The sequence below is a fragment of the Podarcis gaigeae genome (assembly GCF_964106915.1).
Source record: "Podarcis gaigeae genome assembly, chromosome: 9".
NCBI lineage: Eukaryota > Metazoa > Chordata > Lepidosauria > Squamata > Lacertidae > Podarcis > Podarcis gaigeae.
The window spans coordinates 65,125,321-65,149,179 of NC_139685.1; the positions used below are offsets into that span (position 1 = coordinate 65,125,321).

At 45.7% G+C, this 23,859-nt stretch overlaps 1 protein-coding gene and 1 long non-coding RNA gene across 12 annotated transcripts in view; one reads left to right on the top strand and one right to left on the bottom strand.

The window, feature by feature from the left end:
- Positions 1–23,859, bottom strand: part of AFF1 (ALF transcription elongation factor 1) — a 144,801-nt gene that overhangs the window by 116,026 nt on the left and 4,916 nt on the right. For 5 of the 11 annotated variants that reach the window (XM_083756354.1, XM_083756351.1, XM_083756361.1 and 2 more), the window contains exon 2: positions 22,233–22,286. In XM_083756354.1, coding sequence (XP_083612480.1) covers positions 22,233–22,258 — 26 coding nt within the window. In that variant the 5' untranslated portion in view covers positions 22,259–22,286. Of the gene's footprint in view, positions 1–7,679; positions 8,680–22,232; positions 22,287–23,859 lie in introns of those variants that run through there. The other 6 variants (XM_083756356.1, XM_083756363.1, XM_083756355.1 and 3 more) reach the window with 4 other exon arrangements.
- LOC310852914 lies at positions 8,216–10,415 on the top strand. The gene is made up of 2 exons (XR_014568429.1): positions 8,216–8,318; positions 10,341–10,415. It is a non-coding gene; the product is annotated as an uncharacterized lncRNA (long non-coding RNA).

Below are 23,859 nucleotides of genomic sequence, written 5' to 3' on the forward strand. Positions count from 1 at the left end.
GGGGGAGGGGGGAGAACCATACTGGTGCAAGCCAGCTAAGTGACGCACCCTCTAAGCCGCCCAGCACTCGCAGCAAAAACCAGTTCAGCAGCTTGCCCTCACCTGGAGACAGCAGTCTAATAAAACAAAGCCTCAACAAAACTTTAAACGGAGCGCACAGGTTAATATGTAAAGCACAGTTCAAACGCTGTAAGCCCCGGCGTTACTGAAAGCGGCCATTTCTAATCCTTTGCAGTTAGAGCTACTTTGACTTGTTCAAGATAATAAGGGCCATCCATTTCCCGTTTTTTCTGCTATTCACATCTCCCCAAAAGCTGGTGTTTTTTTTAACAAAGATACTGATGATGCGCTGGTGGGGTGGATGCAAATGTCTGCCTCACTCATCCACCGGGCTCTCCTTGCAATTGTTGGAGACTTAGGTCATATATACACCGTTACATTAAAAGCACACAACTTCTCCCAAATAATCCTGGGAACTGTAGTTAGTTGTGGGTGCTGAGAATTGTGGGTGTTCTACAGTTTCCAGGGTTCTTTGGGGGGTGTCATGTGCTCTGAATGTACTGTATGTACACAGCCTTAGTTTTCATACATTTTCAACACCCTGTGGAACGAGCACTTTTTGGTGCTTGTAGCATTCATACAGATTTTGTCCACATGGTTGGGGGAAATCCCAGATTCCTGAGAACTTAAGACATTTGATGCGAGAAAATAAAATATGTTTGTGTAGGCCTGTTTGTCTGGATAAAGAAATGCAGATACACATTGTGCAAGGAAAGTGCAATATATATATATATATTAGGGAGAAAGGTTTCTCTTCCATACCCCTGGGCTTTCACATTGCAAATTCTGAATACAATCAAATTCTGCTATGTGAAGAACTGAAATTAAACAAAGTAATTCAAAATGTAATTGTTAGTTTGATATATTTTCCCAGGAAGGATGTGGGAAAGGAAAACAAACAAAAAAGGACACCGAGGGAGAAAACTGTGGTTGTATGAGGTTCTCAAGTATATACTGCACAAACGCAGAAATTAGTATACAAGGAAAGCGTGTATCACGTCTCTAGACCTCAATATTGTGAAAATAAAAGTTTTAAAGCATATGCAATGCCTTCTGACATCTCAAGGAAAAGGGGTAGGGGTCGGGTTCCTGGTTATCAGGAGCTGGGAAATCTGCCTGTCCACAAATATTTTAAGAAGGTCACAAAATGCAAATATGAAAAGGAGAAGGGAAAAACAACACTGAGTGGGAAGGAGTAGGGGAGGCAACACCATCAAGGAGAAATTTCCTGTTATCAGGGGCTGGGAAATTTGCTTAAAACTGGCTAGTTTACAAAGGTCACTGAAGTTGTAACCCTATGCATGCTTAATGGAGAAAAGGCCCCAATGAATGCAGCAACACTTTCTCTGATTGTATACAGGACTGAAATGGAATTTCAGCTTTTCTTCTTGCAAAAAATGTTGACAGGTACATGTGTGTGTATATACCCTGCCTTTCAATGGCTATTTCACAGTCCCACATTTTAAATTTAAACAAAAAAAAAAAAAAAGAGGCAATAGGAGAGGGTTCAAGACACTTTATAGAGTACTGAATTTACCTCCCAACCATTTCCAACTGAACCTAAAAATCTGGTTACAGATAGGTAGCCGTGTTGGTCTGCCATAGTCAAAACAAAAAAAATTCCTTCCAGTAGCACCTTAAAGACCAACTAAGTTAGTTCTTGGTATGAGCTTTCGTGTGCATGCACACTTCTTCAGATACGAAAGCTCATACCAAGAACTAACTTAGTTGGTCTTTAAGGTGCTACTGGAAGGAATTTTTTTTGTTTTGACTAAAAATCTGGCTTCTAAAACCTCTCAGCTATTTTCAACCTCTTTTTCTTCCCTGTCCTTACTTGCTGTATAGATTCGAGGAAGATTCCCTGAGTGTGGGTGGATGCCCTGAACATCAGATTCTCTGCTTGTACAGCAGTCACCCACAAAATGAAGTTAAGTGCAATATATATACAGAGTTCTACTTTAGAAACCACCTGGAGACCCTGTCTGCTTTTGGCAGCTGCAGTTTGGAGCCTACCCAGGCTAACGTCCCCTATATACTGCAACATGCTTGCAGTGTTCGAAATTAGCCAGGCGCCAAGCGCCTTTTGCAACCAAGTCAAGATACTTGGGTGCCATGATGGCGCCTGACAACTCCATCATCTGTGGATCATTGGATCTGGACTGTTTTCACACGCTCATACCCCATCCTGCAGAATTCTATCAGTTATATTTTATCTGCACCATCAGAATGAATTTCTAGAGGTGGTACCTCGGGTTACAGATGCTTCAGGTTGCGCACCGTGGCGAACCCAGAAGTACCAGAACGGGTTACTTCCAGGTTTCGGTGCTTTGCACATGCGCAGAAGCGCCGAATCGAAACCCGCGCATGTGCAGACATGACGCTGCGGGTTGCAAACGCTGTGGGTTGCGAATGGGCCTCCTGCACGGATCACATTCACAACCCGAGGTTCCACTGTACAGTGGTACCTTGGGTTACATACGCTTCAGGTTACATACGCTTCAGGTTACAGACTCCGCTAACCCAGAAATAGTACCTCGGGTTAAGAACTTTGCTTCAGGATGAGAACAGAAATCGTGCAGCAGCAGCAGGAGGCCCCATTAGCTAAAGTGGTGCTTCAGGTTAAGAACAGTTTCAGGTTAAGAACCGACCTCTGGAATGAATCAAGTACTTAACCCGAGGTGCCACTGTACTAAGCTTTGGAGAAAACAGCCAGAGGCTTACAAAATGAACCTGTGGAAATCCTCCTACGAGCTCAATAATAACCTTTAGAAGAAGCCTAGAATAATTACTCCCGATATAGCGAGAGTAAAATGACCATATAGGCCAGTGTTTCCCAAACTTGGGTCTCCAGCTGTTTTTGGACTACAACTCCCACCATCCCTAGCTAGCAGGACCAGTGGACAGGGATGATGGGAACTGTAGTCCAAAAACAGCTGGAGACCCAAGTTTAGGAAAGACTGATATAGGCTGCGTGGGATGAATCACCGCCACTCGGTTGACAGCTTCAATGATCCCTTTAATAGAGAGTCACACATGAGCTACTTTGGGACACAAATGGCTGTAGTCAAACAGCTGCATTAGGTATACAACACCTCTAGGCAAAAAAGGGGAAAAAAGCAGTAGGCTCCTACATAACTGCATGTGATGGGTGAAATAAATCTAGTGGGGGGGGGGGACAATTCCGTGGTAAGAATAGCTGGAACAAAAGTGTAATTTGGGGATGGGGCACCTCCAGTTTACGGACCAAATATGGACCTCCAGAACTGTCCCCCCCCCCATTTTGTCACGCAAGGCAATTTTCCTGAAATCGTGCCCACCTGCCCCAATGTCCTGGCTATGGGAACTGGCTGACACAACCAAATCTGGTGGAGAACAGAATGCTTGTACATCAGCCGATGTTTGGGGAGTTCAATCCTGATTGGACAGTATGTGTCCCGTCCCCCCAACTCTAGTGGGCCCACTTTGACAGGTGGGTGGGACAACCCACCTGCCAATCACTAAACATCAATAGGACATTAAAAGAAGTAGTAGTAGACGACAGATTCAACTGTGGGGAAAACTTATCATGCACTACAAATAATTTCCCAACATTTGCATCAGGTTAACGTTTAATTCAAAATCTGCATTGATAAATGACATGATTCATGCAACTTTCAATATGAGAGTTTCAGCCTCTTTTTCTTTTTTTTTTAAAGGATGCCTTGGAGGTGGACATTGAGCGATGTTCCCAAATTGCACTTTCACATATGAAAATATTTCACTGCTCATAATGACAAAAAGAGCTGAGGACTAAGCTCATAGGTGGCATTTTACTTTGGAAAAATCACTCCCTTCAAGTTGCAAACTGTGACCCTCTCCCCTTCACCAGGGTCACTTTAAATATCAAGTTTTCCATTTTAATTTAATGCTTAATATTTTGGGGTTGCTATACAGTGTTGTTTGATTCCAGGTTTCTAAGACTTCTGGACACTATGATTAATTTTACTCAAGTAAGATTGTGGGAAGGAGAGGGGAAAACTAGAATGCAGTTCAGTATGTGAACACTGCAAGATGTATCAAAGCACTGGGATAGCATGCTGATATTTGCAGCCCAAATGCCTAGAATTTGCTTCTTTACCCCTGAATCAAAACAAAAGCAGAAGCTGAGCAATCTAACCAAAGAAGTTAGTCAGAATTCTCCCATTTCCATGTTCCACTCCTACACCATAACTGAAGTCTGGCTTGCGAAGAGCAATTTTGTCTGCTTGCAACCAGGGAGAGAGCTTCTGTGAAATGGAAGGCATAATGAGGCAGTTCCACTCCAAATGCATTTTCAAAAGCATGCTTTTTTAAAAATAATAATTCTCCTAAGCATAAAACTAGCACACTATGGAGAAACCTCTCTCTGAAGAAACACCATGGTGCATCTGCAGCAGCACAACCGGACGCCTTCACCAGCCCCAGCTGCAACAAAACATGTCTCTCCCTGTCTCCCATATCAGACTCTACAGCCACAGCAGGCGCTGCAACCTTCCAACAGTTTGACTTTACCCCCCAAAGGCACACTCTTCCATAGTCTCCAGAGACAGATAGATGCTGACGATTTTTTAACAGAGAAACCTGAGAGGTAAACTTGGGTCAGGGCTGGTGCCAGGCTTGAGCAAGCTCTTAGGCAAAAGTGCTGCCTTTGGGGGTCGTTCACAGCGTTTTCACCACAGAATGATGTCACTTTGGAGGGGGGCCCTCGCACCAGCAAACCCAGAAAGCTACTAAGTTAAAGGTAAAGGGACCCTTGCCCATTAGGTCCAGTCGTGACCGACTCTGGGGTTGCGGCGCTCATCTTGTTTTATTGGCCGAGGGAGCCGGCGTACAGCTTCCAGGTCACGTGGCCAGCATGACTAAGCTGCTTCTGGCGAACCAGAGCAGCACATGGAAATGCTGTTTATCTTCCTGCCGGAGCAGTACCTATTTATCTACTTTGCACTTTGATGTGCTTTCAAACTGCTAGGTTGGCAGGAGCAGGGACCGAGCAACGGGAGCTCATCCCATTGCGGGGATTCGAACCGCCGACCTTCTGATTGGCAAGTCCTAGGCTCTGTGGTTTAACCCACAGCGCCACCCGCGTCCCCAGCTACTAAGTTAGTCCCCTGTAACTGCTGCCAATGTCAGGCATCACATGATCGGAAATGGAGGCCATATGGCACCAACTCAACTAGCTTTCTACTTGCAGGGCGTTTTTTTGTGTATTTTTTTAAACTAAGTTAATATTTTGGAGTGGTGCAATTTGTACTCTTTGTTTTGCTGTATATGTAAAACCAGGCCAAAAATATTTGGTGTGAGGGGCAGCCCAAGTGGTGCCCCTCTCAAACAATTACTCTAGCTAATTCTGCCAAATCCTAGGCACACATTTACTTGGAAGACAGCTGCACTGAGTTCAATAGGAGCTACTCCCAGGTAAATGTGCACAATACTGCAACCGAACCTACTTCTGAATAGTAAGTCCTGCCGAGATACCGCTTTGTATTTGGGGCCTCCCAAAAGGCACTGTCACAGCTGACACAATTCTACAAAGAGAACTGCATGTGCAGGGTTTTTCCTTTGTGCACAGGACTCAACCCTGTAGGCAGGCCATTGCATGCTAAAGTCACAAGCGGAACATCCTTACTGAAATCAGAGCCATGCTATTCAGTTTAACAGATGCCCGGTTATTTGCTCATGTGGGAAGAATCAGGCTGCTCAAAATGTGTAGATATTTTTTACTATATCTGTTTGGTAAAGGTTTCTCTTCTAGGTAAAAAAGAAAGAAAAAAGGAATCCATATGCTAATGTTTCTCATTCTTCCCGAGCTTTGCTGCCAAGCTGCCTCACAATCACCTGCAGGGCAAACAGAAGCAAGACTCTCTGGATTGTATTTCATAAACAGCCTCTCCTACAACAGAGGATTCTACCACATAGAAAACAATTCCGAATTCCTTGTTGCAGCTATACTCCAAGCGCTTGCATCTCTGACTGTTCTCAACACATTCTGTTGAAAGTCAAATCAGTGTATTTAGATTTTTGCTGTTTTTAAAGTATCACATATTACATTTCCCCCCACCCCAACCAAGAACACTGACATTTGCATCAGAGGCTATGTTCTCCAAACATCATAGAGACACTACAAAGGACTGAGTTCAATTACGTTGCCTCTTAAACGATACAAATCAAGTTTAGCCAGAACGCTTCACTCCACCCTCAAACCTCCCAAACTATGCCAGTGCACGCTGAAAGGCAAAAGTTGAGGTTGGCACTTTTATGAACTAGAAGACGGCCAGCAAACTATACCTTGAACAGAGACAGAGAGAGATGGGGCTTTAATACTTCCAAAACTATGGCAATGGCCCATTAGCAATATTCTCCCCATTATTTATTGCCCAACATTACCCAAGGAAAGTTGCAGTTATCCAGAAAAAAGAATACAAGCATCTATTTATCCCACGCAGGAGCGACCAGCCAGACATTTTTTTCTCCAACATTGCCAGTTGCCACAATCCCACCTCCCGGTTTCCAGCCAGGAATCTACACCACTAATAGCTACACCAAACATCATTTTGAAATAGGTCAGCTGGGTACCGATTTATTTATTTTTTTGGAGGGTGGTAAGAGAACCACAGTGGGAGCCTGGTGGGTGTGAATTTAAGGGGAGAAAACTGCATCCCAAACTCAACATGCTGCTTCAAATATAGTGAGGTGCATAGCCCCCCCCCCCCCAATTTAGCCATGGGATTTCTCAAATAATCCTAGGGAAGGGAGAGGAAGGAGTAGCAGCAGCAGTAATAAAAAGCCTTTCCCCTGAAGCTGTAATCCGAAGTGATTAGGAACAACCATTTTTAAAATGTATACCTGGATTCATCTCCCATCCCCTAATTTGGCAGTAACTAGACATAATTACTCTGGTTCACTCAAACTCCCCTTTTATTGCTCCACAGACCATTTCCATCCTTTGCCTACTCAGCAGATTTCACTCACAGTCAGCCCAGCTACCATTTTAAAGGCATGAAATCCAGAGAAAACTGAAAGCATACTAAATCCGTACACATTTTACAAAAAGACCCATTGTGTCAGCATCAGTATATATACTTTCCTTTATAATAAAGGGGCTGTTGAAGAGGAAAGCGCTGCAAGAGGGGATATCAATGATCAGCTTTTATAAGATCAGAGGATTCCAACTGCTTCCCTCACAAGGATTTTTTTTTTAAATGCACCATTATATTTAAATACCAGGAGGTTCCTGTTTCACAACCTTTCAGAGAGAGGTAAACTTTTTTTAAACAAAAACAAAAAAACTGTCTTTTGATTTTTAACAAGGGCTGGTGAGCTTTGCTATCTTTTTTTAAACCCAAATACATTTCAACCCGATTCGAAACAAATCAAAAATTAAATAAAATTCTGAAGAGCACAAACTTTTGAGAAGGGGAGGGGGGAGAGAGAGAGAACCGGCGAAGAACGAGCAGCAATGAAAAGGGGAAACACTCCGACAACAGGGAGGGAGGGAGGGAGGGAAGCTGGGAAACAAACATAAATCTTGTTTTGTTTTGTTTTTGGTAGATGGCTAATATATATATATATATATATTATATATATATAAAAAAAATCCTTACCTTGACTGGGCAGCCATAGTGAAGTTTAGCAAGCCGACCGTCTCCTGGCCATCGGAAAGCTTTCTTCGCCCTTGCCCTACCCTCCGCCACCCAAAAACTTCCTGTCCATTTGCTGCTGCGCTCTGCGCCCCTGGCTCAGAGCAATCCCACTTTTACGCGCCCCCTTCCTTTCTCCCCAAAAACTGCTGCTTCCTCGGCTGTAACGCCTCCCTCTCCCTCCCTCCCTCCCTCTGCTAGCTCAGTCCGACACTAATTTGGATTGACATCCGGGCACCCGGGGGCCTCCTCCAGTCCGGCTCGACACATTGCAAGCCAGCTGAGAGGGGAAGGGGGAGGCGGCGGAGCTCGCGGGCTCTGCTGCTGCTGTTGCTCCACAGGTAAGCGAGCCAAGCCCGGGACTGGCTGGCTGGCTGGCTGGGCTCGCTTACTGAATGGCCATTTGGAGCTCCGGACCGTTCCGGCCTCTGAGCCGACCCATTTTGGGGCGCTGGGGTGAGGGGGAACTCGGCGAAAGCACCGTGCGCTTCTGGCTGCGCTTTCCCAACGAAGGAAGGGGATTGTTTTTTGGAGAGCTGGTTCTGAAACGATTCGCACCTATAGCCTCGCCCCCGCCCCCCCCCCCAGCGAAAAGTTCGCATGGTACGCTCCGCCTTCCCTTAAATGGACATGTTGTTTTGTCAAGGGCGACGGAACAGGGAGGGTTGGCTCCGGGAGGAATGGACAAGCCCGGCTGCGGCGAGCCTATCAGAAGGGGAAAGGCGCGCGGCGAGAGCGCACACGCCGACACCCCGCCTCGGAGGGGGAACGGCGGCTGAGCGCTGCCAAAATACAAATTATTCACACACACACATACCCCTCACAATGTACAAGCACGCACCAGGCGGGACACGGAGTTCCCTCCTGCCTGGCACTGCTGGCCTCCGCGCAATGCGGGGCGCGCGCGGATAAGAGGCAGCCGGCGCCGCCGGGTGGAAAGATACTGGCAACTTTTGGTGGTGCGGTGGGCACAAGGGGATCGCCCTCGGGCGCTGCTCCGATGCAGAATCACAGAATGATAGGAGTCGGAAGGGACCAGAGGGTCATCTAGTCCAGTGTTTCCCAACCTTGTGCCTCCAGATGTTTTTGGCCTACAACTCCCATCATCCCTAGCTAGCAAGACCAGTGGTCAGGGATGATGGGAGTTGTAGGCCAAAAACATCTGGAGGCACAAGGTTGGGAAACACTGATCTAGTCTAACCCCCCGGGAACGCAGAAATCTCAGCTAAAGCATCCATGACAGATGGCCATCCAACCTCTGCTTGAAATGCTCCAAGGAGAGTCCACAATCTCCTGAGGGAGACCTGTCCTCTGCCAAACAGCTCTCACTGTCAAAGTATTTCCTGGTGTTTGGTCGGAATCTCCTTTCTTGTGACTTGAAGCCACTGGTTTGAGTCCTACCCTGCAGAGCAGGAAAAAACAAGCTTGCTCCATCTTCCATGTGACAGTCCTTGAGATATTGGAAGATGGTCATTCTACCTCCTCTTTTCTAGGCTAAACATACCGAGCTTCTTCGACCATTTTTCATAAGGCTTGGTTTCCATCACCTTGATCATCTTGACCACCCTTCTCTGCACACATTCCAGCTTGTCAACATCCTTCTTAAATTGTGGTGCCCAGAAATGGACACAGTATTCCAGGTGTGGTCTAACCAAGGCAGAATAGAGTGGTGCTACTTCCCTTGATCGGGACACTATACGTTTTTTGATGCAGCCTAGAATAGCGTTAGCTTTTTTTTTTGCTTTTGCATCACACTGCTGACTTACATATTGGGCACCCAGTGTTTCCTTACTTCCGGAATGGGGGAATCATACTTGACGCAGAATTAGTGGGTCTTTTGGTGGGTAGAAAGAGGGGCCTGCAACAGTTAAATAGCTTGCACTCTGTGCAAATAAAAAACCAGAAGCAGAGGTGTGTTCTGTTCCTTGATCCCTGCTTCTGTGTTCCAATGAACTACATGTTCAGCATGCATCAATGGTTCTTTATCCCACTTTACAAAACAGAAGTGTAACTCAACACAAAATGCTCTTGATGAATGCCAGGTTTTTGGGTAGGTAAAGGTAAAGGGACCCCTGACCATTACGTCCAGTCGTGGACGACTCTGGTGTTGCAGCACTCATCTCGCTTTATTGCCCAAGGGAGCTGGCATACAGCTTCCGGGTCATGTGGCCAGCAGCGCACAGAAACGCCCTTTACCTTCCCACCGGAGCGATACCTATTTATCTACTTGCACTTTGACGTGCTTTCGAACTGCTAGGTTGGCAGGAGCTGGGACCCAGCAATGAGAGCTCACCCCTTTGCAGGGATTCGAACCGCCGACCTTCTGATCAGCAAGTCCTAGGCTCTGTGGTTTAACCCACAGTGCCACCCAGGTCCCTAGGTTTTTGGTTATGTTACCCCAAAAATGTACCGATATTCAGGAGTGCAAGAGTGCTGCTACACGTTTCTAGTCCTTATAGGCATAAGGACAATTTGAACTGAAAGAGGAAATGCCTACTGAAAATTAAAAGCCAAAGGTGGTGGTGGGTGAACTAATTTTTTCACTGGCCAATGTGTCAGTGCCCTGCATAACTTCTTGCCCCTCCACAGAACAAGTAAATATTTAAATATCTCTCTGCATCCTAGGAAGAACATTGGAGTAAGAGGGGGAAGCTCCTCCTGGGCATCGGCCAAAGGTGAAGCAGCTACAGGGTGCTGGACTCCTCCCTGACAGAAAAAAACACTTACAAGAAACATTGCAACTGAGAACTACTTTGCTGTTTTTCATCATCCCACCCAACTGCTTTTCCTTTTGTGTCGTGGGTTGTGCGCTGTTAAGTCTGAGAGGGGAAACTGTCTTATTATTGATTGTTGTAAGATGCTCCGAGAGCCTTTTCTTTCTGGTTAATTAAATTATACAAAACAACTAAATTACAAAGGGAAATCATGCAAATTAGTTCAGTGAGCGTAATTGATGACTGGTTGCAGAATTCATTTATTGAAGCACATAGTTGTTTTTTGAGAGTCTATGCATACCCCTTGCCAAACAATACAAACGAACAGAGAAGTCACAATGGAAATTATGTTTTGCAGATTAGGAAGCAGGTTGTGAGGTTTTAAACTGGGGGGGGGGGCGGATTTTAGAGACCTGTGACTCATCTTTTTGAAGCAGGGAATGGGGCTTGCGGTGGCTTCATATTAACACTATTTTGAAAGAATATATGCACTGAGCTGGTGGAGCAGCCCAAGGGATTTTGTACATATTCAGTTCCCAATATATTTTCCAATGAGGAACTGTTTCTCACACACGGCTTTTCTTACAACCAGAAACAGACTTAGGTATCAATTCTGCATAAATGGCCAAAAGAGAAAAGGGTATTTTGAAGGGGGGGGGGGCAGTGCAAAGCAGACAAACTAGGCAGCCTATTCCACAGAGAAGGAAAGCAGCCCAGAACATCTGATCGCCTCTTGATTTCAAAGTGGAGAAATAGATGAGCTAAAAAATACATTAAAACAAAATGCAAGAACTGGTGCTTTTTATCTACAAAGGCTGCAGGGAAGTCAGTAGTAAGGAGGGTGAGTAGCAGATAATCAAAAATCCCTAAACAGAGTTGGTCCCTGTAAAACAAAGATATAAACGTGCTCAGCCACACACAACAACAGAGAGAGAGAGAGAGAGAAAAGAAAGCAAAATAGGAAGGAGCTAAAGTAAACTTGGGAGCCTTTCCTTCAGCATAACAACTCCCTAGGCAAATCAGCAGAAGTTGAGACATCCTGCAATCCAAGGAACACAATGTAATTGCTGATGTGCAATACACAGGATTGTTTGTAAGCTATCCATTGCTACCCTACCCACTAAAATAACCCAGACACCCTTCATTCATATTCATTTGTAAGTTAAAGAGCTTTGCAGCCATTGTTTTATAGATAGATACACACACCCCCACACACACATCCTTAATAGCCAACACAATTTGGGCAAGCACTATGGAGAAGCAGTAAGTCTGGAGGCAGGCCTTAAACAAAGCTGAAAAGGGGCCTATTAATTAACGAGATGTGCCTTAACAGCCTCCATTTATATCCCAATAGATTCCTTTGCTGCGGGAGGTGAAAGGGCTCAGCGCCCTATTGTGATTCCAAGTGCATCAAGCATGCAAGCTAGGGACTTTTCATTCGCAAGCAGACCTCTGGCCCCAGTCCATGAATTGTCCCATTGAGGGAGGCTTCAATAGCCCTCCACAGTCACCCTACTGTACAGCCAAAATAACCAGATTCCCAGCTGAGACTGCAGATGTGCCCTTTTTACCCATTACCTCAATAACAACGCACAGGGATTTTTCTGCAGGTCTGATGTGCATAGCATTAAAGATCCCACACTTCCCTCCCAGAATAAACTCACATATGGGTACCAAAATGCCAACACAACCACAGATTCACCCATCAGCATTACACATCCAGAACTCTCGCATATAAGGAACAACCGTGAAGGCTTCCTTGATTGGATCCTGCAGAGTCCTGTATACTGGGCAGCCTCATCTATGCTATGAACGAATGAATCTTTATTTGCGCCAGCCTTTGGCCATAGCAATAAAACAACAATACGATATACAAAGAAAAGAAATAAAAAGTCAATTTTATAAAATATATGTTAGGGTTTTGAATCAATAGTCAAATAGCGGATCTTATTCTGACTGCCCCAGCTTAAAACCCTTGCAACCTTTGCTGTCACCTGCTCATCTTGACCTGCCAAGAGAAAGGACACTGTGGCAGTGGTTGGGTGACCCAGAATGGACAATAAAAGAGGGGTGATAATCTTATTCCTCAAGTCTTTATAAAGAGTGCAAGCCAGAAGGGCATGCACCACCGATTTGGTACTGCCATCTCCACAGGGACATAAGCGTTTTTTGTGTGGAATCTGTTGGAATCGTCCCTCAAGTACAGCTGAGGGCGATAAATTCAATCCTGTGAGAATAAAAGCACGCCTATGTTTTCTAATTGCTAGGTTATGCAGATAGGGTGCCAGAGAGTCAAAATGGGAAGGTGGAAAATAGTCATACCATGGGCAAAATTTCCTTATTGTGGCCAAGTTGTTCTGACGCTCGATATCAAATGAGACCGTTTGCTTTACTAAACCCCAAAGTGAGTACAGTGGTACCTCAGGTTACAGACGCTTCAGGTTATAGACTCCGCTAACGCAGAAATAGTACCTCGGGTTAAGAACTTTGCTTCAGGATGAGAACAGAAATTGTGCGGTAGCGGTGTGGCGGCAGCGGGAGGCCCCATTAGCTACAGTGGTACCTCGAGTCAAGAACAGTTTCAGGTTAAGAATGGACCTCCAGAACGAATTAAGTTCTTAACCCGAGGTACCACTGTAGCTGTTGTGGAGATAAACCACAAGAGTGAAGTTTTTGATAGACAATTTTAGTCCAGGCGCTCTTGTGACAATCTTGCAGCACTAGGGATATTAGACCGGGGGAATTTGAGTTTAGGCATCTAAGAGAGACAGTACCCATGTAGCTCTGGTATTCACATGCTCAAACTATCTTGCCAGGAGCCATGAGGAGGGATGCCAATGGCCAAGGCCCACCATTACAATGGCACCGGAACCAGTCACAAAATGGTGGCGGCACAGAGATGGAGCCCGTTGTAAAATGGCCATGCAAGTAACTGAGCTTGAGTAGGCCACTCTTCCTGCAGGGCATTGTGCAGCGGTAATGGCAGCCCACTGGCGCTCCTTGAAGCCACGCACAATGACAGCCTGACCCATGCCTCACAGGTTTGTTGTGAGGAGAAAATGGAGAAGGGGGAACCCTTCCCCACAAAGGAAAGAGGCTGCTGTGGTAGGTTTCCTGGCAGCAACTCTTAGCATTTCACTACAGTGGTTAAGTACTTAATTCGTTCCGGAGGTCCGTTCTTAACCTGAAACTGTACTTAACCTGAAGCACCACTTTAGCTAATGGGGCCTCCTGCTGCTGCCGTGCCGCCAGAGCCCGACTTCTGTTCTCATCCTGAAGCAAAGTTCTTAACCTGAAGCACTATTTCTGGGTTTGTGGAGTCTGTAACCTGAAGGGTCTGTAACCTGAGGTACCACTGTATGTTGCATGTGCAGAGGGCCCCTTTGGACTACAGCACAGCCCAACTAAAGTATAGTGTTTATGAGCAGCATGTGAGACAGGGTAGTGCGCTGGCTTAGACGGACAGATTTGAATTTGAACCAGACTCAGGTTCAGTTTCCAAAATTAAGCTGATTCTGAACCAGTCACACTGCTCTTGTCCTCAACTGCTTCACAGAGCTGTTGCAGAGCAGATCTAGAGGAGTTGATCAAGGTCAGGGAAGAACGCTTAATGATTTGAGCCAGGTCTGCGTGCCAAGAGAAGGAACGACTGTGCTGAAAAGCTATAATGATGTGAGCAGCAGTCAGTTCTTCCAACCCACAAGCACTATTTAACTGGGGAAGATAAGGAAAGCAATAGCAATTAGCCTATATGGAAAAGGAGCAAATTCTACCATCTACAATGCAGATAGTAAATGGATGTGGCTGTGGTCCTGCTTACTTGAGGCTACACCTCTAATCACTTGATATATTAGTAAATATAGATTGTAGAATACACACACACACATACACAGGCTGAAGTGGAAATTGGGGTGTGCGGGGTGTTGGGGGAGGGGTAGTACCTCTGGTGGGGACACGTTATGCTTTTCTGAGGTAGTTTGTTCATCTTTGGTCCCCACCCTGCACTCGGCTCTCAGCTGTGGCTCCTAGAAGCTGTCAGCAGGCGACAGCAGTCACACCCCAGGAATGGCTTTGACTGGCCAGCTAAAACCAGGAGAGGGTAGCCGGTCTTGGGGAAGGGACTTAACCTGCATGCAAAAGACAGGCTCTGGCAGATTGAGCGGACGGGACCATTAGTGAGGCCAACAGTCATGGAGGCAGTTTCTGCAAGTGCTGAAGTGAGGGGTAGATGGGGCTCGTTAACCTGGGAAGTCAGACCATCTAGAAGAAGGAAAACTGACCTTAAACCTCTGCTGCCTTGCAAGACAACCCCACACAAATCCCTGAGATGGTTGGATGGTGCCTTGAAAACCCTCTCCAGCAAATTCTGCAGCCAAGCTGGTGCCAAATGTATTGGGCAACATCAGCAAAGCCAAAAGGGGAGCCTTGTCATCTCGGCAGCCCAGGACGTCCATATGCACAGCCCAGGGAGATCATTGTGATGCTGCTAACACAGTGGTTTGACCTCACCCCTGGAGGCGCACTCCATTGCCTCTCGAGACAAGATACTAGCCAGAAGTGGCACTTCTAGATCTCTGTGGTATTTGTGCACAACTTTATATTGCAAGGCTATCTGATGTATTCGTGATATGTTCGTTAGCAAACAAGTGTATTAGTGGTTTACTATAACTAGGAGTAGAAATACTGTGACGCGTGGGGGGAGTTATCCATAGTATTATGATTTTTTAAAAAAACTTATTCCCATTTACCAGAAACTGCGAACCACCTTCCAGGTATTTTTTCTCAGCAGTAAGTCCCAACTCCCAACTAAGTACAGTGGTACCTCGGGTTAAGAACTTAATTCGTTCCGGAGGTCCGTTCTTAACCTGAAACTGTTCTTAACCTGAAGCACCACTTTAGCTAATGGGGCCTCCTGCTGCTGCCGCCGTGCCGCCGGAGCACGATTTCTGTTCTCATCCTGAAGCAAAGTTCTTAACCTGAGGTACTATTTCTGGCTTAGCGGAGTCTGTAACCTGAAGCGTCTGTAACCCGAGGTACCAGTGTATGTGAGTATAGGATTGCACTGTTATTACTGCAACGCCCCTGTAACTGTCTCAGAACCAGCTTACAGGTTGTTGTTTTTTGCCACCTTTAGGTGTAGGGGGAGAATATTCCCTGCAGCACCTCACAGGATACTAGGGTGAGGTTTCCACTTGTGGGCAGAGCTGGCTATGATGCACCATGACAGCTGCCCTTTGAATAGTGTTTTTCCCAGGAGACTGCCTGTTCTGCCTGGATGGCTGAGCCAGACTTAGGCTGTCTGCAATGTAAATGCAAGGAACTCCTGCCAAGAGCTGGAAGAATGAATCTAGGGAGTCTTAGAGACCACCCTTCCTCAGCTAGCCTATCCTGCAGGTAGCATCCTCCAGGCAGACATTATCCCGCTCTTGCTCCGAGCAGCTTAATAATTTTGCTTTAATTGTTCTACAAGCAGCAGCTAGCTTCTGCAGAGAGACAAATTTAGCACACACAGAGGCTTATATGTCCCTGTTGGACTTGGGAGAACAATTCAGGGAGAAGACAGGCTATAAAGAGTGTTAACGACCGTGATTTATATACCAGCTAAACAAAGGCAGAATCCACAGGCAGGACGCAATTTGCTCTTCAGATTCACTACAGCTGTCAGATTCATTTTGATGCAATATCTGATCTGGGGTGAGAAAGCACTGCCTGTTTGGATAGTGCTAGACTAGACTCTGCAGGAGATGCATTATTTTATTTCTCGGCTTTGAATTGTGGGTGTGGGTGCGCTTTGGGAACATTAATGAAAGGGAGTGCACATTTATCTCAAATCACCAAAAGCTTCAAGAAGTAATTTAGAAGAGGCAATTGAGTCAAGTCCTTTTGAACAAGTGAGATCACCCAGCATATTCACTCCCAGGTTAGCATCCCAGACTGGATCAGTTACCTTCATGCATATCTCCTCATCAGTAATTTCCTACACTGTTATCTCACTGGTGAAAGGGTCCATAACAACAGGCTAGAGCACTTGTTAGCTCTTTCAGGCCAGGAGACTTACCTATATTTGCACTATACATATAAAGCAGTCTCATACCACTTTAAATGGTCACGGCATCTCCCAAAGCATTCTGGGAGCTGTAATTTGTTAAGGGAGCTGAGAGCTGTTAGGAGACCCCCTATTCCCCCCACATAGCTACAATTCCCAGAGTTCCCTGGGAATAAGTGATGGTTAAACCTCTCTGAGAATTATAGCTCTGAAGGGGCAGGGAACAGAGATCTCCTGGTGGCGCTGTGGGTTAAACCACAGAGTCTAGGACTTGCCGATCAGAAGGTCGGAGGTTCGAATCCCCGCAACGGGGTGAGCTCCCGTTGCTCGGTCCCTGCTCCTGCCCACCTAGCAGTTTGAAAGCACATCAAAGTGCAAGTAGATAAATAGGTACCCCTCCAGCGGGAAGGTAAACGGTGTTTCTGTGCACTGTTCTGGTGCGCCAGAAGAGGCTTAGTCATGCTGGCCACAAGACCCGGAAGCTGTACGCCGGCTCCCTCGGCCAATAAAGCGAGATGAGCGCCGCACCCCCAGAGTCGGCCATGACTGGACCTAATGGTCAGGGGTCCCTTTACCTTTACAACAACTCTCAGGCCCCTTAACAAACTACCATTCCCAGGATTCTTTGGGAGAAGCCATGACTGTATAAAGCGGTTTGATACTGGTTTTACATGTACAGTGCGGACAGAGTCCTAGTCACCGAACCACAAATAAATTCCTTCTGGTATAACTGGAGACATCCATTTTGTGGTGGTTTTGCTCTAACTGGCCCACCAGTGCCGATTCCAGTACCTCTATGATGTGCCCCAAGATCCCATCTTGTTCCCTGACCATTTCCTCCATTTTCACTGTTCAGAGGCAAGCGCCATTGCTTATGCAGCCAAAGCAACAACGCCCACGCAGAAGAGAGATGAATCAGCAGACTCAAGGGAACACTAAGATCTGCAAAATTCCATTTTTTTTAGGTAGAAAAAACCCTGCTTCAGAGTGTAGGAACCCCAATGAGCATGTATAGTGTTGTCTAACTGCTTTGGGGGGCGGAGAGAAAACTGGATGGAAGTCAGGATGAAATAGAATGAAATGGAGAGGGTCACTGAACAGGAACACACCACAGAAGTCCCACTTCTGCTTTTTAACGTCTAACTAACTGCTGCTGACAGGAGAGATCACCATGCACTGTTTTGGAGCACGGTGTCAGCGATATGCTGAGAACACCAGCTCTACTTTTCTTCCACCTCGGACTCTGTGGCGGCAGTAAGCACCTTGAACAGGCGCCCAGACAATACTACAGGTTAGAGGAGAGTTAACTGAAACTCAATACGACTTGTTCCCCCCCCCCCCCCGTGCCTCTTACACTGTCACGCTGAGCACACTTAAGCTGGAAATTTGACTATAAGGGATTGATTAATCCGCAAGCGCAGCACCACTTTTCTGGCTGTGGAAATGCAGCTGTGTTATGGGAGCAGCATTTGACCTCTTCCAGGAACTAAATTTCTCCTTAATCCCTTTAAAACCTGATGAAGCAGCATTGCTGGCCATGTTTTGACAAGGTTGCTCCATGTTGCTTCACTTAATTTACATAAGCCAGAGGTGGCCGGTCTGGGAACCAGATGGAGATCAGGTGGCCCCAGATGCACGTCACAGGAACCTAGGAAGGTGCCTTAAGACAGATTCTGGGCTTGCAGCAACTCTCCAGGGCTTCAGACAGGCGTCTCTCCTGGCCATACCTGGAAATGCCAGACATTGAGCCTGCCTTCTGCATGCCAAGCATATGTCCTACTGCTGAGCCATAGCCCACCTTATAATAATAATAATTTATTATTATTTGTACCCCGCCCATCTGGCTGGGTTTCCCCAGCCACTCTGGGCTGCTTTCAACAAAGACCAAAAATACACTAAAATGTCACACATTAAAAACTTCCCTGAACAGAATGTCTTCTAAATGTCAGGTACTTGTTTATCTCCTTGACATCTGGGAGGGGGTTCCACAGGGCAGGTGCCACTACCGAGAAGGCCCTCTGCCTGGTTCCCTGTAGCTTTGCTTCTCACAATGAGGGAACCGCCAGAAGGTCCTCAGCGCTGGACCTCAGCATCCAGGCAGAACAATGGGGGTGGAGGCACTCCTTCACCTTATAAGGGGTCAGTCTCCATCAGTGCTAGAAATTAGCCAGGTATGTTTTCCAACTGGCGCGGGTCCAGTTGTGGAGATTTCTGAATGCCAGGTTGGAGACAGACATCGCCATCTGCCTGCCCTCTCCATCTTTCTTAAGCAGGTAAGCAAAAGGGCTTATTTCTTGCATTTATATTCCACCTTTCTCTCCATGGTTCACCCCACCCCTCAGTTAATCCCTACAACGACCTTGCGAGGTAGGCTAGGAGGCTGTGACTGGCTGAAGCTCACTCAGTGAGCTTCATGACTGAGTGGGGATTTGAACCCTGATCTCGCAGGTCCTAGCCCAATCCCCTAACCACGACACCACCCTGGCTTCCTAGAGTACTTCTGCTATGGGGCAGCTATTTAAATTCAGTAAGTAAATAAATACGGGGGGAGCAAAATGTCTCTTAGAGAAGGATCTGGAAGCTTCAAAACTCATTTTGGAGGAAAGATGGCGCCAAGACGTTAGGCGACCATAGCCTAAGTTGAAGGTGCCATTTGGTAATCAGCTTATATATCTGACTCCCCATGGCATCATCCAGCAAGAAGGGCTTACTATTATGGAGAGCATGCAGCTGATACAGAGCTGCATACATATATGAATATTTGAAGACAATTTTAAAGCACACACACACACACAGGAGTCAAATTGCATACAAAGTCCAAAGGGCACACAAAAATGTGGAATTTCTCCATGCCTTATAAATTTATAAGACTTCTCCATTCCCTGGCAAGCGAAACGACAGCCATTTCTTCCACCCAACGCTAGAAAATTAATACAATGCCAACACATTTTCAAGTTGAAGTTTATTCATAATCCACAGACCTTCAAATGGCTTCCATGGCTTCAATGGAAGTTGCCTTGAGCACCTTCCACTAAAGCTGAAGAGGTGACTCAAACGTTTTTATAGACACTCAAGAGAACAAGATTACAAAATGCAACTGCCTTTCTTGATTGAATCAGGAGACAGACAGAATTATCTTGGGGCAACCAGTGAGCCATTGTTGATCTAATCTATTTTACAGGTTGCCTGTTCTTCTGAATAGCCCTGCACTTGAGAAGGCCACAGCCAATTTCTTTCATGTGACAGTTCTAGAAAAAAACTGGGGTTCGCTTTTGCAGCCCAACTCCTTAACCAAAGACCACCCACAAAGCATCATACATGTGTCACAGAAAGAGGCATGACTTCTCTCCTGTCAAGATACCTGATAATGCTTTGATGATTGCATTATCTTGCCATTCTTTTGAGATAGTATATACTTTAGTTCTAGAAACCAGCTCACAGGCCTACCCAATTCATGAACAAAATATGCCCTTAAGAAAAGATTTGAAGGATTTTTAAGTAAAAGAACTATTAGGAAAGGTTTCTCTAAGATATTTCATTCTGCACAGGAAATATTTAGAGTCATTAGGAGAGGTAAAGTGGCTTTTGGGGCTTGTTCTGTGTGCTAAAATAAAGTGTAATTTTCCCTCAGGGAATATTTCCTAAATTTTGAAGGGTGAAGGACTGGTTTTCCGTGAAGTGTGTGTCTGCTATGTGTGTGTGCCCTAAAATTTTATAACAGGAAGCTGAAGTGGGAAATAAGGCATATTTCTGTTTACAGCGACAGGGTAATCCATGCCCTGTGCTTGTTGCACAGATACAGAGTGCAAGATGAAACTTGGAAGCCCTCAGCAATGTCTCTTAAGACCAGGGGTCAGCAAACTTTTTCAGCAGGAGGCCGGTCCTCTGTCCCTCAGATCTTGTGGGGGCCAGACTATATTTTGGAAAAAATAATAGTGAACAAATTCCTATGCCCCACAAATAACCCAGAGATGCATTTTCAATAAAAGGGCACATTCTACTCATATAGAAACATGCTGATTCCTGGACCGTCCGCGGGCCGGATTTAGAAGGCGATTGGGCCCCCAGATCCGGCCCCCAGGCCTTAGTTTGCCTACCCATGCTTAAGACTTTAAAACAAAAAGGAAGCCCAGGACACACAAACAAAACCTGAAATACTGGGAGCAGCTCTCAGATGCCTCTAGCAGTGCCTCAATAAGCTAGTTCACACAATACAGTAAGCTAAACTATGGCTTCTCTATGGGCTTCAAGAGAGCATCTTGCAAGTGGACTTTGCTCCGCTCCCTGCTTGTTTTTACCAGATTGGGGAGGAGCAAAGTGCCTCCAAACTCTTTTCCAGGGACCCACCAGCAATCCAAGTTTCAGCTTAGCACACTGGTTCCCAAAGTGCCTCCTGGGGGGCAGTGGAGGCTGGGTGGTGTAAATGACTATGAGACCTTAAAAAGCCCTTATCACAGGATCAAGTCCTGTTGTTGAATTAATGGAACAAAATAGTTTTAATTAGATAAAGGTGCAATTAGTTGTTACTGTTTCGAATGTTATTGCATTGTGATCTTCTTCAGTGCGTCATGCAAACCATTACAGTGGTATCTCTACTTAAAAGTCTGTAAGTAGAGCTCCGCTTCTGTGCATGCGCATGATGCAATAGAGCATTCCTACGCATGCACGAAGCGCTGCGCTTGCGGCGTAACCCGGAAGTATACACTTCCGGGTTTGCCGCGTTCGCAACCCAAAAATCTGCAACATGAACCTAACGCAACTAGAGGTATGACTGTATTCTGAATACAGTCATACCTTGGGTTTTCGAACAGATTAGTTCCCAAACATTTTGGCTCCCAAACATCGCAAACCCAGAAGTGACTGTTCCGGTTTGCAAACTATTTTTGGAAGCTGAACATCTGACGGGGCTTCAGATTGGCTGCAGGAAGCTCCTGCAGCCAATCAGAAGCCGTGATTTGGTTTTTTGGATATTTTGGAAGTCGAACGAACTTCTGGAACGGATTCCATTCAACTTACAAGGTACAACTGTAATGCTTTTTATAGAGGGCATTGGGAAACAGTTTATGGAGCCAAGGGGATAGTGGAACAAAGAAGTTTGGGAACGACCGGATTAGCATGTCATCTGAACCAGGACCTGTGGTTAAGCTGTTTCCCCACTAACCATGAGCAGCAGCTAAGGCTGTTCTTGGGTACCACTCATAGTTAGCACAAGTCCCAGCTCAGATTACCTAGGCTTAGGCTCAGACTTAAGATGCTGCACAAACCAGGCCCCTAAATGGGCCCAAATAAACTTTTATTATGTTTTTGAATATGCTGGAAGCTGCCCAGAGTGGCTGGGGAAGCCCAGTCAGATGGGTGGAGTACAAATAATAGAATTATTAAATGATTATTATTGGTGTGTTTATCAGTAACCTTTTGTTCATGCAAAGACCACAAAACAAGGTCAAGAAAGCAAGGGCCTCTCTAGAAGAGAAGAGGAAGGGTTTGGATTTGATATCCCGCCTTTCACTCCCTTTAAGGAGTCTCAAAGCGGCAAACATTCTCCTTTCCCTTCCTCCCCCACAACAAACACTCTGTGAGGTGAGTGGGGCTGAGAGACTTCAGAGAAGTGTGACTGGCCCAAGGTCACCCAGCAGCTGCATATGGAGGAGTGGAGACGCGAACCCGGTTCCCCAGATTACGAGTCTACCGCTCTTAACCACTACACCACACTGGCTCTCTAAGAGAAGTGGATGGTGCCCTCATCCTAAATCCTACCTGTTCCTGGTGTTTGTAGAAGCCATCTTGACAATCCTCTGCAAATCAGCTCATCTGGAAAGGAAACATGAGTCATCAGCCAATCAGACTTCAGTTTTATCACTTTTTGAAGACGATCACACGTCACTCATTATATAGCATTTGAAAATTGCAGAAGCTCTTTCAAATATATTCTTGTTACTCCCTGCAGCACCGGTAGCCTTTATTAGCACAATGCCTTTATGACTAACAAGTCACAGAGTAGCAAACAAGCTTTCAAGCTCACCCCTCCCCCTTCTTCAGGCTAATTACTAATCAAAAACTAAAGCCAAGAGTATACTGTATAAGAAAAGGGTTGTCCCATTTGTCTTTGGTGTAACACGAGAACTCTTCACTGCAAACACAGTCTAGCCTAATTAAGTCTGGGCAAAACCTCTTCAATTCCAGCTTGAGTATTACAACAAGCTTTTCATAATTCATTCTCTCTCTCTCTCTCCATTTTCTTTTCTTTTCTTTTTTTCACCTTCTTTGCTATATGTCCAACCCCAAAAGCTTGCTCATTACTTTATGACTTTTCAATTGATCCCAACAATTGCTTTTCGTGCTTTCTTATTTGGTCTTTTGGTTTTAAAATCATGTACAGAGATTTCTGCAAGTCCTGCTTCTAAGACAGGTCACTCTCGCTTATTCTCATTGTAGAAATGAACAGCTAGAAAAGGCGATTCCAACAAGCCTGAAGCAGGCCTCGAAACTTCATTTCTTAGCAGGGGTTCCCAAACTGTAGACCACTAGTGGCCTGTGGTGTGTCTGTAAAAATGCAATTTTAAAAAACGTGCAGCATCTAACACAGCTCATTGCTATTGCTACAACAAGCAGAAAAATTATTAAGAGGTCTGCCAAAACCCTCAGCAATTTTCAAGTGGTCCATGGAGGCGAGGGGTGGGGTGAAGAGTTTGGGAACCACCACAAGGCTACCCTTAGTCTACCTCTTAAGGAGGTATTACAAGGATTAAAGTTGAGAGAATAAGGAGACGCAGAGGAAGATGCAGTTAAAAAGATGCTCAACTGTTACATTCAACAAGTGTACAATCTCTGTACGCAATCAGTTTAGCTGTACACTCCTACAGTAATTCAGAAGGCCCTGTATACCTGAAGGAGCGTCTCCACCCCCATTGTTCTGCCCAGACACTGAGGTCCAACTCCGAGGGCCTTCTGGCGGTTCCCTCACTGCAAGAAGTGAGGTTACAGGGAACCAGGCAGAGGGCCTTCTCGGTAGTGGCACCCGCCCTGTGGAACACCCTCCCTTCAAAGGTCAAGGAAATAAACAACTATCTGAATTTTAGAAGACCTTTGAAGGTAGCTCTGTTTAGGGAAGTTTTTAATGTTTGAAGTTTTATTGCATTTTTAATATTCCGTTGGGAGCCGCCCAGAGTGGCTGGGGTAAAAAGGTAAAGGGACCCCTGACCATTAAGTCCAGTCACGGACAACTCTGGGGTTGCGGCGCTCATATTATTATTATTATTATTATTATTATTTGTGAGTATACTTCTGTGTATGTAACAGGCAAGCTACATATGTGAGCAAGCATACACACTTTCACACAAAGACTTGTACAAGTGTTCAGACAGCCAACACCCGTGTTCAGTGT